The sequence below is a fragment of the Cheilinus undulatus genome, linkage group 15 (genome assembly GCF_018320785.1).
Source record: "Cheilinus undulatus linkage group 15, ASM1832078v1, whole genome shotgun sequence".
NCBI lineage: Eukaryota > Metazoa > Chordata > Actinopteri > Labriformes > Labridae > Cheilinus > Cheilinus undulatus.
In genome coordinates this window covers 39007021-39022931 of record NC_054879.1, presented here as the reverse complement: position 1 = coordinate 39022931, position 15911 = coordinate 39007021, and the positions used below count along the sequence as shown (strand labels likewise).

Sequence of the window (15911 nt, the reverse complement as noted above, 5' to 3'; positions counted from 1 at the left end):
TATCATTAAATCATCAAAAACATATACCAAAATGACCAAAAACTACATTGCAATGAAAAGCCCAACAATTGCTCAGTTTTGCTGGGTGCCAAGAACTTGGAAGAGTCCTGGTTATGCCAAACTTCTTCCACATGAGAATTTTGGAGGCCAATGTACTCTTGGGAACCTTAAGTGCAAAAGAATTTTTTTTGTAGACTACCCCAGATCTGAGCCTTTTAACAACTCTGTCTCTGAGCTCTACAGGCAGTTGCTTTGACCTCGCGTCTTAGTTTCTGCTCTGATATGCATTGTCAGCAGTGAAGCCTTCTATAGAGAGGTGTGTTCTTTTCCAAATCATGTCTAATCATATAATTACCACAGGTGTACTCTGATCAAGGTAAAGAAACATCTCAACAAATATCTAAATTTGATTTTGCTAAGGGTCTGAATACTTATGTCAATCTGTTTTCATTTTAAAATTTCTTAAATTATTTTCACATTCTGTCATGATGGGATATTGAGTGTAGATTAATGAGAACTGAAAAAAAATCTATATTTTTGACTAGCATCAGGCTGCAAAATAACAAAACTAAAAAGTGAAGGGAGTCTGAATACACTGTTTATGCTGTCCTCACATTTAAGGGAATATTACTGAATGTAATTCTTGCTCCTCATAATAATCAAACTTTGTATCAGCACAAATTTTGATAGTTGAATAAAAAGATTACAGAATCAGTCAAATGTGTTCACAACAGTAAATAACTTCCCACCACTGCCTCACACAAAACTGCAGGGTAAGTCAAAGAGTGAATAGAGTAAATTTTAGTTTAATGTTACGATGCTCAAGCATAATTTACCCTTTTGGATTACTTATATGAGATTAAATGGATGATCAACACATCCAAGAGACTAACACATGTAAACTTAATCATCTTTTTTTCATAAATAAAGGCATTACTTTAAAAGTCAGACCAAATATTTAAGTATCATTATTCATGTAAAAATGCAGAATAGTGTTTCAGTGTAAAAATGCACACCTTAAAAAGTATTATTGCCTACACTATTCAAAACAGCTTTCTCCTCACTGCCTTTACTATCTTGTGAGAACTATATTGAATTTGGTTATTATTAAACAGAACAATAACCATTATTTTCAAATTCAAACAAGGTTGAAAATCCTCTAAAAAGCAAAAAAAAAAAAAAGAAAAACAATAACAACAACACACTAAAATGCTTAACAGAAAATGAGAGATGCATTACTCAGATATATGAATTTTATGTTCCATATATTATATGCATAAGCTTGAATTAAAAGAGCTGAATGGGGAGTAAAAGTTGAGAAAATTTCAGTCATTTTGCATTTAAAAAATACTACTTACAAAATATAATAGCAACTGACATTGGAAAGATGGTGACAGCTATTGCCTTACACTGTGATATAATTTGATGTTTTTTCGAACTAAGTGGAAGAAGATACCGGCTTAAGAACGAAACTATAAACACATTTGCTTTACAGTGTATATTTAACGCTGATAGAAATGATAGACAAGGTGCACCTCGGTTAACTTGACGGTGCAGCAAGTGAAGCAAATACTAGTGGCGTCGTGCGTGCACAACCTACCCTGCTGCGAGGTGATGAAAACTAAGTTGAGTGGCAGCTCTGCCAGCCAATCACAGTTCGTCTGGTAGGGGTTCTTTAAGGCTTCTGCTAATGGCCTTTGTGTGAAGGCGGGGAGGACTTAGCTCAGTTAGGCTGCTGATTAGCAACAAACAGAAGGTTACGAGTTTAGAAATTGGACTATTTGACGGCCACACCGAGCCTACGGCTACTCGACCGGCACCAACTATGTCGGGTGTCTAACCAGAACGTGTGTGGTTGCTTTTTGAAGGGGGAGCGGCGGTGAATTGCAACATTGCGGGCTTGTCGCGGAGGCAACCTCGCTTTTAGGTCGTTCAAGTGGCGATGCTGAGCTGATAGCTGCGTCATCATGTTGCTTCCGACTCGAGTTGGCAAAAAGAAATCACAAGTTAACGCTAGCGGTGAGGCTACCCGCCGTCATCTAGCACCGGAGGCCACTCCCGACCCCTGAGGTAGATGGAAAGCGGGCTGCTGGGGAGCATTTGGCGGTGAAGTCTGGTTACGTAGCGTCCGTTAAAACTGGTCACTTTACATCAGTTGGTTCGGAGCAGTTGGCGCGTTAGTCTGCTGGCTGCATTAATTATCTCCACTTGGATGGACAGTTGCACATTTCTATTGATGTTGCACGGCTATTGAAGCCACAGTTCTGTACAGAAACGTGGCTAAATGTTTTTTCTACTCGAACAAATTGACTGTATTATTTGTGATATATGACTATTCAGTTTTTGGATAGTTAAAAGTGATGCTTTCACTGAGAGACTCATAGGGGTACAAAGCAGAACCCCTCTGTGTTGTCTCCCATCTGATGGTGACTTTCTTATAGATGACAAAACAAGCTTTTATAAGCCACAATGAGAGACTTTGCTGTTTGTGTTGGCCACTTGGCTTTGTAGTCGTCAGATAGATATTTTTATTCTATTTTAGGTGTTTAAAGAGTGTTTCGGGTGACTTTTGAGGGGTCGGTGTGCTGTTGTTTACTGTCACCCCATCCACGTGGATTATAGGTCAGTGGGTGAAGTTTGGCTGACGCGCTAGAGGCGAGTAAAACAAGGACTGAGGGATTAATTCAGAGATTTGAAGACGCTGTTTCCCATTTGAAGTCGGGACAAAGTTACATTTTAGAGTATAGAACCGGTTAAAAATGGCCGGTGACTGCGCCCACACCAATGCTCATTACACGAGCATAAAGGCGTTTTATCCGTCCAAACCCTGGTCGGATGGAGACGGAGACAGAACCAGAGAGATGGAGGCTGCAGGGAACTCTGCAGGGCGTGGACCCCCTGCACGGTGGTCGTCCAACTTTGAGATGATAGACGGGCTGCTTTACCGCAAGAAGCTTGAGAAGGGCTTCATCAACTATCGGGAGGTTTTGGATGAGGACAGGAGACACGAGGCCCTGTCCACCTTTCACCGGAGGAGGCGGCCTGGCCAGCAGCACCTCTCTCTGGAGGAGACTTACAAATGCGTGGCTGAAAACTACTGGTGGGAGGGTATGGACATCACTGCCTAACACATAACTTTCATAGAACAACATGGGACCCCTGACTTTGGGGAAGTGTAGACCTAAAATAATACCTCATTATATTTAGCTGAGTTGGGATACATGATATAGTGAATTTTTTGTCCACAAAGACAGAGAAAATAGTTGTCTACAGTCTCACCTAATATCCTACTCGCAACACTATCTGGCTTGCTTGACATCACACAACTACCAGCCAATCAACACTGAGGCCTGGGTGGCACTGACACAGGGAGCATGTGGCACCACTTCCTGTTTGCTGCTGCTACAGTGTTGCTTTGTGCTGTTTCTCGTGTTGACAAAGCTACTGCTAAATTGTGTTTTTAATCTTTAACATGAAGTGTTACCTTTTCACATTAAGGACTTTTTTTTTGCATATCGGTTCCACATATCGGCCACTTGCACCACTAATAATCAATATCAGCCCTGATAAACCAACATTAGTCGACCTTTAATATTGAAACCTGTTTTGATAACATGTCAACAAAGACAGAAGCCCTAGACACCCATTATTGGACAGTTTTTTGTTTTATTAATAATAACAGATTACCAGTAAACTCCTAAATATCATCTAAATTCTCCAAAAGCAATTGCAACGATTCTGTGTATTGAGGTTGCCAATTTTTTTATACTCTTGTCTTTGAAATTGATTTAAAAAATCTCCACTGTTTCAATGTTTGGTAGCATCAAAAGCCACAGAAAAATAATGATCTTAAGTAATATTTTTAGCCAAAAGAGAGAGAGCATTGTTGGATTTTCTCAAATATGTTGGCAACATTTGAAAAAAAGCAAGGAAAACGCTATGTCCGGGCCAGTTAAATCCACTTTTACAGAATTTTGTGAATGCATTTGTGCAATTTAGATAGTTTGCCTGTAATTTCTGATAGTCAAAAACAATATATTACCTAATATTGGGTGTCAAAGACATCTATTTATGTTGCTGAAGTATCAATATTGTCTTACTAAATTAATTAAATGATAGCCCCCCCATTTTGCTTGCACACCTTAAAAAGCATATTGCACTTCGTTGTCCTTACTATAGACACTTTTACTAATAGGCCTGGCATCTTTTCTTTTTTGTTCCCCCAAATCAACATAAACTAAACTGATGTAATATATCTTTACCCAACCCCCAGTTTGAAAATATATCGGTATATCTTAAAATGTAGTGATGTCCAGCCCTAGTGTGGACATCTCTGGCAGCCTTGCATATGACTTCATAAACCAGCATAAGACCCCTGACTCAATATCTATTTTTAACAAGAGTGTTGATTCATTTTTGGTGTCTTGCAGTGTTGGCAAATTTTATACAGCACATGTTAACCCAAGATAGAGACAAGTTCTTTGTATTTCCAGTGAACTAAAAGTTGATCCCTACCTTGTTTTGCCATGTTGTCTGATGTTTCATGTGTGTTTTGTTCACAGGGATGTACTTCCAGATCAGAGATTTTGTCTTGTCCTGTCCAGAATGTAAAAGCCAGCGCAACAAGAAGACTGAGGTAAAGTCAGAGTCACACAGGCTGACACTGTCCTGTGATAATGAGTTTCACGTTCTTTTTAAAATTAACCCTTTTTGGTTATTATTTCATCATCTTTCACATTTTAGTTCACACTTGCTCACTCTCACTTCATCCTTCTCTCACTCTCCATTGTCTCCAAAAAGCTCTTTCTAACACATCTCATTCTTCTAACCCTGCCTCTGTGGTCTGCCTCTGTTGTGTCCCCCCAGGAGCAGGGTGGCAGAGGATGTGTCACCAAGACGATGGCGTCACATGGCGCTGACATGCTGAGCAAGCTGAGGAGTCAGCGGGAGGCGGGGCTGTTCTGTGACATCACCCTGCGGACAAATGGGAGATCGTACTCAGCCCACAGAGCCGTGCTGGCGGCCGTCAGCGATCACTTCCAGGAAATCTTCACAGACATGGATTCAAGCATGACAGCGGACATAGATCTCACTGGTAAGATCATATGACCAGAGGCCAAAAGGGCACTAACAAACATTTCTGTTTGTGCTTTTACTTGTGCTTCTTACTGAGCTGTAAGAACAGTTTTGACTTAGCCAGATTTGTACTGGTGAAATATTAGTTAAGTTTGAAGCCTTTCTTTTCTGCTTTATTTTAGTGTTCAAACTTGTACAACACCAGACTTCTTTGTCCTTAATGAACTCGTTTATTTACAAGATCATTACAGGGCTTACAGGCCCTAAAATTGCAGGATCTTGCTTTTCATTAATGCATCCCACAGTAGGACATAATCTCTTGCAACTTAAAATACTCTGTTCAGTTAAGGTTAGGAGGTTGTTGAAGGGTAGCTTAAGCAGAGTGAGGAAGAACCATAACCATTACAATTTTCGCAATGTCTCTGAAACATGTTCTAGCAAGAAAAACAAACAGTTTAAGTCAATTTAATGACAACTGAGGTCAGCAGTAAAAAGCTGAAAGCAGCAAAAATCTGCTCAACATAGACCAAGTTGTTCTCAGTCTGCATGCTCACTGTGAACGTTCAACACTACAACTTGCTATGGTCACACAGAGACTCACCTCAACTTTACACAGACATTGATTAGGGGATGATGGAGAAAAGGTCTAGGTAGAATCAAAGCTTCAACTGTGAGCAGTACTAACAAGGAGAGCTGCTTTTCTCCTTCATTATGTGAAATTCATCCATGGATTGAAAAATGGCAGTTTACTGTTTAGTAAATCATCCGTATTGGGTGCAGTTTTTCATTAATAGTCCTCAATTAAAAATTAAAGTAAGTAGCGGAGGTTGACGGAGCTAAACAGTGTCTACTTGACTTGGTAATATCTTGTGGGACAACCATGGGGTTCAGGTGTGTGAGGAGGCAGTTACGCATTACAGAACTCACAGCCGATGGCCCAGTCATGGTCCATCACATGTACATACCTGCCAACACTCCTGTTTTTCTGGGTTTCTCCTGTGTTTTTGGGCCATCTCCCACCAGCCTCCTGTTTTGTCACTTCTCCACGAAAACTCTAATTTTTCATGGATCTGCTCTGACTATACTAATTTATAAACATGGAATCACACATGGGACCTGGCAACCCACCGCCTGATTCAAGGGGTGTGCTGAAGTCTGCATTAGTTTGTAGATGAGATGAGGGATGCAACAAGGAGCAAAATCTTCTGTGTTTTTCCCTTCTCTGCGTTATAATAATACATTACATAGATATGATCTGCACCCTTACATCATGGTAACAGTGTGTTAGCATGTGATTTAAAGCAGGGACATACAGAAGAAAGTTACAGTAAAGTTAACACTGTAGATATTTGTGGAAGCACCACAAGTGACTAAAACGGCAGATTTTAAAACCATTTTCTGCTCGTATGAACAGTTTAACAATGAAAGATGGTGAACTACACAGACTACAATGGCAAACATTTTCAGCTTTGCCAAAACCATACATTTTGGTATTTAAAATAGGCATAGATGTAACTTTTCTTCTCCTTCACAAAAAGAAACACCACTTCATGACAAATAAGTGCAAAAATCCTGAACACATAAAACAAAGTGTTAAACTTCAAAATGTTCGGTCCCTGTGAACCCCCCCCCTCAAAGTTAACCTACAACTGGGTGGCTCATACACAAACTCACACCCATATTTTAGAATCTAAATCTTGGCAGGTATGCATGTAAGCAGCACAAACCATGATAAATGAGGAAGAGCAACCAAATGGCAGTTTCTAATTGTAGTTCCTTCTAATAAATTGAAATGCAAATGAAATAGAATGTACAGATGTTCTGCCAAAGCTGATTAACTGTAGAACAGGCTCTCATTCTGGCAGATCTCACCAGCTAGTATGGAGCTGTGTCATGGTTTTCCTTCACAGTCAGTGTGGAAAAAAAGGTTGTTTGCACAATCTGCATGAAGTTTGCAAAGATTTTTACGAACCAGCTCAAACGACGATGTCCTAAAGAAGAAAGAGGAAAGCAATCAGCCACACCACAGTCAATGGAAGAAAAAGCATGGCAGAGGCAGATCCAATCCTGTTATTTTAACCAATGATTACTGCCAACATTATTTCATTGTTTTACCAAATTATTAACATGCCTCTTTACCTCACCACACAAAGCTCATCTCTTGTGATAACAGAATTAAGAGGGAAACTATTAAATACATATATATTACTGAGAGAGGCAGTGATGTCTGCAAGGTACAATATTGATCATTATTGGAAAAAAATGTTTAAACAGTTGAAATATGGATTTCCATGCTTTGATTTACATCTCTACTGCTCAAAGTGATCTCAGTCTGCATCTCTCTTTCTCTCCTCTCTTTTACTATGAAGCAGGAAGTCGTGAGTTAGATTCTAAAACCACTGCTCTGTGTTTGTTAATTTTTCCTTTTATGAATAACACATACAGATTACGGTAAAAATGAAATAAGCTCACTTCTTCACTGCATGACCATGCATCACTGAAATTAACCACATGCTGGGTTATGTTTGTATTTCCTTAATTTGCCAGTTGATCAATTTTTCGAGTTGCTCTGTAATATAAAGTTACATATAAACTGGGCACTTGTATAAAGCTGCAGCTATGCACCGTTAACATGGCAGCCATCATGACCACACACTGATCATCACTGCTATAACTAAAGGCTATCTTTAGTTTTGAACATAGAAATATTTGAGGTCATGTAAGTACTAACCAAAATATCTTTATGTTGTTGTGTTCAAAATTCATTCAAAGTTGTTTTTCTTAAAACTGACAGCCTTAGTACTGACTTGATCATTCAAACAATGATTTATGGGAACTCCTGAGACGTTTCGGATTAAACAGATGAAGGATTGCTGCAACCCCTGCAGCAACTGTTCTTTATTTTTGTTTCACAAAGGGTCTGTGTTGTCCGTTTGTGATGACAAATTGTATGTTAATGTGGACACAGTCCACGTCTGTTGTCTCATATTCCTATCTTTGATATTTGTAATCAGATGTGATTAAAGCATCTCTTGCAGTCTTCACCATGATGTTTACACATTGTCTCTCTGATCTACTATTTATGCTGTGCCGCTTTCATCTCGCTCACTCGTTGACCAGCAGGGTTTAGCAAATCTAATGAAAAGCTCTTTTTTTTCCCCTACAGGCTTCAGTGAGGACGGCCTCCTGTCTCTGCTGGAGTTCTCTTACTCCTCCACTCTGTGCGTTCGCCAGGAGGACTTACCTGAGGTCATCGCCATGGCCCGCCACCTGGGCATGTGGCCCGCAGTGGAGGCTTGCTCTGCTCTCATGAAAGAACAGGAAGAGAAACTCCATCCTGGCAGAGGATTTACCCCTGCCTGTCAGCGCCAGCAGAGGGAAAACAAAAAGAAAGAGGTCTGGAGTTTGGAGGACGCTATGGACAACAGCTTTAGTCTAACTCTGGATGCATCAGATGAGTCTTTTGAAGAAAGTCCAAGGCGCAATTTGCGAAGGACTCCAAAATCCCAAAGCCATAATGGTCTCCCTCTGAGTCCTACACACAGGATGAAGCTCATGGACTTTAAATCTCCCTCATCAAAGAAAGCCACTACACCCCGACACGCCATATCGTCCCTACGGTCCCACAGCCACTCACCTGTGTCGCCATCAAACACCCGTCTTCTCCGCTCCACTCCTGGAGCCGCTAAGGAGGTTCAAAGATTTCTACCGAAGCCCGAAACTCCTCGACGGAACAAAAAACCTCACCCTATCAGCCGGCTCTCGTGCCCCTCCAGGATGAGGCCGGGCGCGGGGTGCAGCCCTGTGAGGGTGAAGCAGGAGGTGGAGGAGGTTGGAGAGGATGAGGAGGATTATGCAAGGGCCCAGGAGAAATACAAGCTGATGAATGTTCTTGGCTTACAGAGGACCGCCCTCCTCCCCAGACCAGAAGATCTGATTGGCTGGAGACAAAAGAAACGACTAAGGAAGCTGAAGGCCAACAACTACTCTCTAACAAAGAGGCGGAAACCTCGCTCCACCTCACCAGGACTGCCGTTCGGGGATGTGACCCTGTCGCTCCCACTCTGTAACCCCATTAACTCTCGCCTACTTAGCAAGTCGGGAAAGTCAAAGCCGCTGAGTCTCATCAGCAATGATCAGTCTTCAAAGAGGCCAAAGATCATTTCCAGACATGTCCCCCCCAGTGACAGGAGCATGAGGAGCAAAGGTGTTCTACCTGACATGTTCCTGCCTGCATCCATGGTGTCCCTCGGTGGGAGAGAGCTCAGACGCTCTGTGAGGAAAGGTGATGGTGCCCACTCTTCTTTACAGCAACCTCTGCGACGCAAAACCAACAAAACTCTGGTGAGAAAACCAGTAAGGATCAAGCAAGAACCAGTTGACTACTCCATCTCAGGTCTTTCACTTCCATCAAACAATCGCCGTGGCAGCACGCCACACAAATCCCCGCCCAAGCAGAATTCACAGAGTAGAAATATGGTCAGTGTGGAGACGGTCAGAGTGCTGCGTTACAACAGCGGCCGATCAGCAGCAAAGGCTAAGCTAAGACGAGGCTCCGTAAGAGTAGTGGAAAAGTCCAAGTGTAAGGCCAGAGAAGAGGGGAGGAAGGTTGAGGGCCCGGGGCATCAGGGAGTCATGGACACCAGGCCAAGAACAAAGGTTAGTGAACCCTGTGGGCTCCAGTTTTCCGAGCAGGCACCTCCACCTTCCATCTACAACCACCCTCTCTACAAAGTCATCAAAGAGGAGCCAGCAGAGCCTGTGCCAGTGGGTGGTGGACCCTTCTCCGATCCGCCATCACCTGACCTGGGCAAGCGCCAGAGCAAGCCCCCCATCAAGCTCCTTGACTCAGGCTTTCTATTCAGCTTTTGTCGACCAGCAGGGGGTGCAATGGCGGGGCTAAAGAGAGAAGAGGAGAGCGTGGATATCTGCTTGACACGTTCGGTGTCACAAGTAGGGGAAAGATTTGGAGTGAAGGAGTCTCCTCACAGGGCACTAAGAGCCAGAGTGCCCCCCACCCTGTCTGTGGTGAAGAGAGAGAAGGAGGAGAGGAGCGTGAGCCAAAGCAAGGTGCAGAGACCCCGGCCAAGCTCTCGAAACAACACTCTTCACCCAAACAAGACCGTCAGTTCAAAGGCCAAACTCACCATACCAAAGGTAAATACAGGAGTTCTCGTGGAAAAAGATCACTGTCAAAATTTAATGAAGCAACCTGACCATATCTTCATCTGTACCAAAAGTTAGAATTCTTTATTCATATATCTCTTTGCTCTCTTTTTGCTAAACATTTATTTTTCATGAGCACAATTTTTGATCAAGTTCATCCACAGCCTTCTTTTCTCTATGATCTCCAGCAACAAGGTTCACCCCTCCCTCTGAGCAGCAGGAGCTGTGTCATGATGGATGCTGTACGTCGGGCAAGACTAAAGCAGCTCCGAGGCCCTCGTAGTCAAGTCCCCAAACTCCCAAAGGCAGCCCATGCTTGCCTCCAGTGCCCTGCCTCTTACAAAGACTGTGATGCTCTGATCATGCATCGCCTCAGGCACATTGAGGGCAAGCACTGGCCATGTCTGGTAAGCACTTGACATTTTACCTTTATAAAAAGTCGACTGGGGAGAAAACAACTATATGACTGTAACTTGACTCATTTTGTGGCATAAAGGTCCTGTTAAGGGAAAATAAATCCGTATTTAGGTTTGTTGTATGACAGGTCATTGTGTTATGAACCCACAGGTTAAATTTTAACCAAATAAAACATCACTAAGTACATTAAATTAAGCTTAAAAATCATGAAAAATGAGGCATTAAAATCTGCTCTAGGCTGGTATGGGTGTGTCTGTTGAATGAGCTGAAGCCACACCTACTCCAGAAAAACAGATCCTCTAAACTAAAGTTAAAAAAAAATTCTATAATTGGAATTGAGAAAAAGCACTCGCACCATTAGCCTGTCACCTTATGTTGACCTTATGAGCAGAGCACAGATGCCTGGCTCTGTGTCAGAGAAGAGACATATTCCGTTTTCTGTCTCAGATCTTTGTTACGACACTTTAAATGATCCATAGGCCATTTTGGCTGATAGATTTAGCAAATTCACCTCACAATTAAGAACAAAAGCATTTAACTGACCGTTAACTTTCAATAAAGGCAGTGACATCAGCTAATAACAAACTGTACTTTGATGAACTGCTCTGTGATTTTATATTGTAGTGTTAGAGGGACGGGGTCATTCCCCACTGTGGGCCAGTGACGTCAATCTCCGTGTTTTCACATGTTTACAGCAATCTTATTCCAATATATCTAGTGTGTTTAACACACAAATTTTGGATTTCACTTTACAGGGTCTTTAAGGCCCTCTTACACTTGCCTAAGTCAAGTCTCTGTTGTATGTGTGTGCCTGAGCAATCAGACTGAGGCACACCCTATTCATTCATATCAGGACCAGGGAAGTTTACTGTGCTTGAGCACAACGTGAAGCAGTCACACTGTTTGAACAAACTGGGCTCTGGGGTCAAACATGCCTAGGCACGGTAAAGATTGCTTAGTGTGAGTGCCCCTGAAGCAAATTAATTTTGTCAGTGAACAATTTCTGAGATAAATATGAGAAATATAGCACCATAGATAACTATTATTAGGAAAAAATGTTATTTACAATGTACAATGCAACCTCCATTTTTTTGTCTTCGATGAAAGAAAGTTGTAGAAAAAGTTGCATGGAGGTTATAAAGAAAAAATGTCATCCCAAATTACAGAAATGTCAGACTGGGTCACTAAAATCGGTGGATCTCTGTGCTTGCTGTAATTTTTGCCCTATTCACACACCCAGGATCAGTATTACCAGGGGATAGGGCTGCAATAGAAATCAATTAAATCGATACAAATCAATAATTAAAACTGTTGGCACAGAGCTGTTAAATTTTCACCAAGACAGCTGATAAACTTTTAACCACCCGCCTCATTCTCGTCAAATGATGCTGATTGTTCAGGTCTGTTTTCAGACCTAGCCCAGTTGTTCCTGATTGGATCTTTTACAAGATTTGTCTGATGACAGATATTTAAACTAGCCAATCCATCTGCTTTGCAATGTAAACGGATTATAAAAATCTTAAAAACACACACACACACACTTGGCTCATGTCTCCACTGGAAACTCTGGTTAATAGTATTATTGTGTGGAATTTAGAAATAAAAATTCACTCTATGTTTCCATTGCTGCTGTAATGCAGCATCTCCGTGTTTTCCTTCAGACATGTTCGTAAATTCAAGACTTTACAGACTTTGTGATTTTGTGCAAATGCACTGCACCACCACTGGCATTGGGGGGTAATCCAAAAATTATCAGAGGTCCATAAGTAATATTTATCCTGTGTGAACAGTTTGCTATTTACTTTGAAAAATACAGACATGACCAGTTTGAACAATGAACAGTATCAAAAACAAAGACATCCTCTACAGTTATTACAAGTTATCAGAGATATACATATAATAGCTTACTACTCCTGGTGCTGCAAAATGAAACTGCAATTTTAGCATTATCACAGTAGGAGCTTTTGTTATAAACCCATCACAAAGGTCTGTGTATTTTACATGCTCTCACTCCAATTTAATGCAGTAGGATAAAACTCAAGCTAAATCTGATTGACCCTCAAAAAAGCTTGATTCCAAAGAAACATGTTGCAAATAGCAGTAACTAATGAAACTTTTTTGTGCAAGCTTTTTATAACACTTCATGTCATTATCACAGTGTTGGGAAATAGTACTGTGCCTCACATTTATTGTCCTCGTGAAGACTTTTAGTTCAAAATAATTAGATTATGATTGTAGAATTCAAATGTTAATATCCCTAATTCAAACCTCACTCACATTACTATAGTCATACAACTATAGTAATGACTTAATTGTTGGCAGCCAGAGTAGTGTCTGAAATGTTTTTAGTGTGCCATTAAATCCTCAATATAGTCCACCACAGACAGTTCATTATACAGAAAACAGGGAGCAGGGAATGAGCGTGATTTCGGACACAACCAAGAGTTAATATGACACCAGAACTCAGAATGAAGTTCTAGTCAATTCTATTCAAATTCAAATGATATTGATACCTATTTATTTCCGCAGCAGTAAAAATAGAAGTCCTAGTCACCAAATATTTGGTCATTTCATGTCTTTAAATAACAAAAATGGGCTACAGCATATTTGTTCCATTAAGACGGTGCTCTTTTATCCATTCACAGCAGCTTTTGGTTAATAAAATGACTCGAGACAGTTTGTAGTTATTCTGAAGCTTCTGTTCTTTTCTGTACTTTGAACATTAGAGTAAATGGCATAGTATCCTTTAAAAACAAGTGGCACTGAAAAGTATCCAAGTAGGAATTTTGATAGCCTTTTTTCAGACATCATAACTCAGCTACTTCCCTCTCTTTCCGCAGCTCTGCAGTAAGACGTTTTTCCGACTGAGGAATGTAAGAAACCACATCCGCACCCATGACCCCAAGTTGTACAAATGCCGTAGCTGTATCATTTCTGGCTCTTGAGTCTGCTGGAGGTTCCACTCCAACAGTGAGACTGAGGTGAGCAACACCGCTCACTCTAAAGTACAGTGTGATCAACACCTGCATTGATTTTATTCTGTTTAACTGTAGTGTTTATTCTTCAGGATGAAGGCTGGTCAGTGTCAGCGACACGGCAGGCAGGACGACCAATCAGCAGCTTGTACATAATGCATCTGTCACACACAAGCACAAGGGTCTGTGGAAAGGAATAATGACTCTGATTCTAATCATTGCAGCTGTCAATTCTTGCTAATGTTATTTAAATAACTCAACCAAGATTCTGGTCCTGTTAGCATTAATCCAGAAGGTTAAACTTGAACATTACACTCAGGGGGCGGGGATTGTGATGCCACGGTATTTAACATCACGGTTGTGTATAAAATGAAATGTAAAGTGATTGTTATAACTATTACTGCTACTTTATTGTTATTTTTCTATGTATAGATTAATTTCGAGTGCACTTATATTATAGCTTATGTGGTAAACCTAAGAAGTGGTGATGAATTGAAGGTTTGACGTCCACAACAGGAATACTTGAAGTGATGCAAGTGCTGGAGGGAATACTTGAAGTCAGAGGAGTGAGACGGTCCTTTGGGTGTTTAAAGTGGATTTATTTTTTGTCCTTTTTGGTGTGCTAACTTTTAAATGACCCGACTAGTGTCCCTCCTTTCGTGATCTGCTAGTCCAGGAGTTGGATATGTGACTCTGACATGGTGATGCCACTGCATGTGTATCTGCAGGCCGTTTGTAGTCCACTGTTTTTCTAAGTCTGCCTATTTGAAAAAGGGAACGCTGTCTCGTTTTTAAATGTGAATTTCTGAACAGTAATCATCACAGATGTGTCATTACAAACGTTTTATTGATCTCCTCTCCCACTTTAATCCAAGACGAGAAATCCAACCCCCTCCTAATGTTGAAATGCAATGTGTTCACATAAAGAGATGTTTATGTTTCACAAATTGATTTTACAAATAAGCGGTCTCTTGTTATCTGTAAAAAGACTGAATAAATTTTTGCTTTTTATATCTTGTTGTTTAGTTTTTAATTATTTACTGAAAGAAAAAAGACATTTTCAGCAAATTCATTACATTCATAATTACATTAGGAATTTATTTATGTTTAGAGTAGTGTTTTATTGACTTTGCAGGTTTTAACTTTGATTTGTCAACCATCTTTAAGGTCACATATTATGCAAAATACACTTTTTCAGGCTTCTAACAAAAATATGTGCCCTTGCCCTGTCCACAGTCCCCCCAAGAATCAGAAAAATCCATCCCCCCTCTCTCTCCAATGTGTGAAAATGTGTGAAATGAATGAAAATGTGTGCTGAAACAAGCCCTTCTCAGATTTTCCCCTCGTGATGTCATGTGGGGAGTTAGCACCGGCCCCAGGTTCGGTTGGCCCTCCTGGCTTGGAAGAAAGTTCTGCCCTCCTTCCCTGTGGATCAGGAGAGCCACATCCATTTCCTGAGAGGGGGTGGAGTTAGACAGCTTATTAACATTTAAAGACACCGACAAACAGCTCGTTCTTAACAGGGCTGAAACAGAGGGGGTTTTAGACGTGCAAAAATCCAATACTGGAGTGTTTTTTTTTTTTTGTTTTTTTTTTTTTTCCAGAAACAAATGACAGGCATGTTTTGGAGACCTCTGAGACCAATATAAACTTGTCTTAAAGGGGTAAAATATGTGACCTTGAAGACCTAAATTGTGTTATTTATAGAATATCTTTTAATGGGAAGTGAAATCCTTTTTAAGTATATACGTATATAAAACTGCAGCTTGAAAAGTGCTAGAATTTGACCTTGGAAATTATCTTTTAACACAGTAGAAAAACTGAACAAATAGTTGCCAGTCAATTTATTCTGTTTTGTTTTCTATTAAATGTCATTTTTGTTGAGCTTTAAAATAAACCCCAAGATATTGCAATAACTATCACTAGATGTTGAAAAAAATACATATTTTTTTAAAAGCTACATGTGACTCCCAACAAGATACTTATTTCTATGTAAAGATAAATGCATCTATTAATGATACAAACTTTGTGACTATTTTCCTTAGAGGCTGTAAGTTGACGAACCTGTTTTATTTTTCTTCTTCTGCCTTGATTACACAGTTTCAGTGTTTTTCTAGACATGTTTTTATCCCAAGACTTTGTGATACATAAGTCTAGATGTTGAAAAAACAAGTGAAATTCAGTCATTATCTCAGGAAAAATAGAAAAACTTATTGTATTAATGTATTTCCAGTTGCGGGTTCTGTACGTTTCAGCATCCATGACTAAAATGTAGTG

At 40.5% G+C, this 15911-nt stretch overlaps 1 protein-coding gene across 1 annotated transcript; it reads left to right on the top strand.

Moving 5' to 3' along the window:
• Positions 1 to 1717: 1717 nt before the first annotated feature.
• Positions 1718 to 14645, top strand: si:dkey-229b18.3. Its single transcript, XM_041806980.1, has 7 exons — positions 1718 to 3108; positions 4563 to 4636; positions 4867 to 5095; positions 8243 to 10233; positions 10431 to 10649; positions 13500 to 13640; positions 13727 to 14645. The coding sequence occupies exons 1-6, from the start codon at positions 2760 to 2762 to the stop codon at positions 13602 to 13604; spliced, it is 2967 nt and encodes a 988-aa protein (XP_041662914.1). The 5' UTR covers positions 1718 to 2759; the 3' UTR covers positions 13605 to 13640; positions 13727 to 14645.
• Positions 14646 to 15911: the final 1266 nt, after the last annotated feature.

Coding starts and splice junctions, on each gene's coding strand:
- si:dkey-229b18.3 (XM_041806980.1), top strand. CDS start 2,760: ATGGCCGGTGACTGCGCCCACACCAATGCTCATTACACGAGCATAAAG. Junction 3,109..4,562: donor TGAAAACTACTGGTGGGAGG/GTATGGACATCA, acceptor TTTTGTTCACAG/GGATGTACTTCCAGATCAGA. Junction 4,637..4,866: donor AGCGCAACAAGAAGACTGAG/GTAAAGTCAGAG, acceptor GTGTCCCCCCAG/GAGCAGGGTGGCAGAGGATG.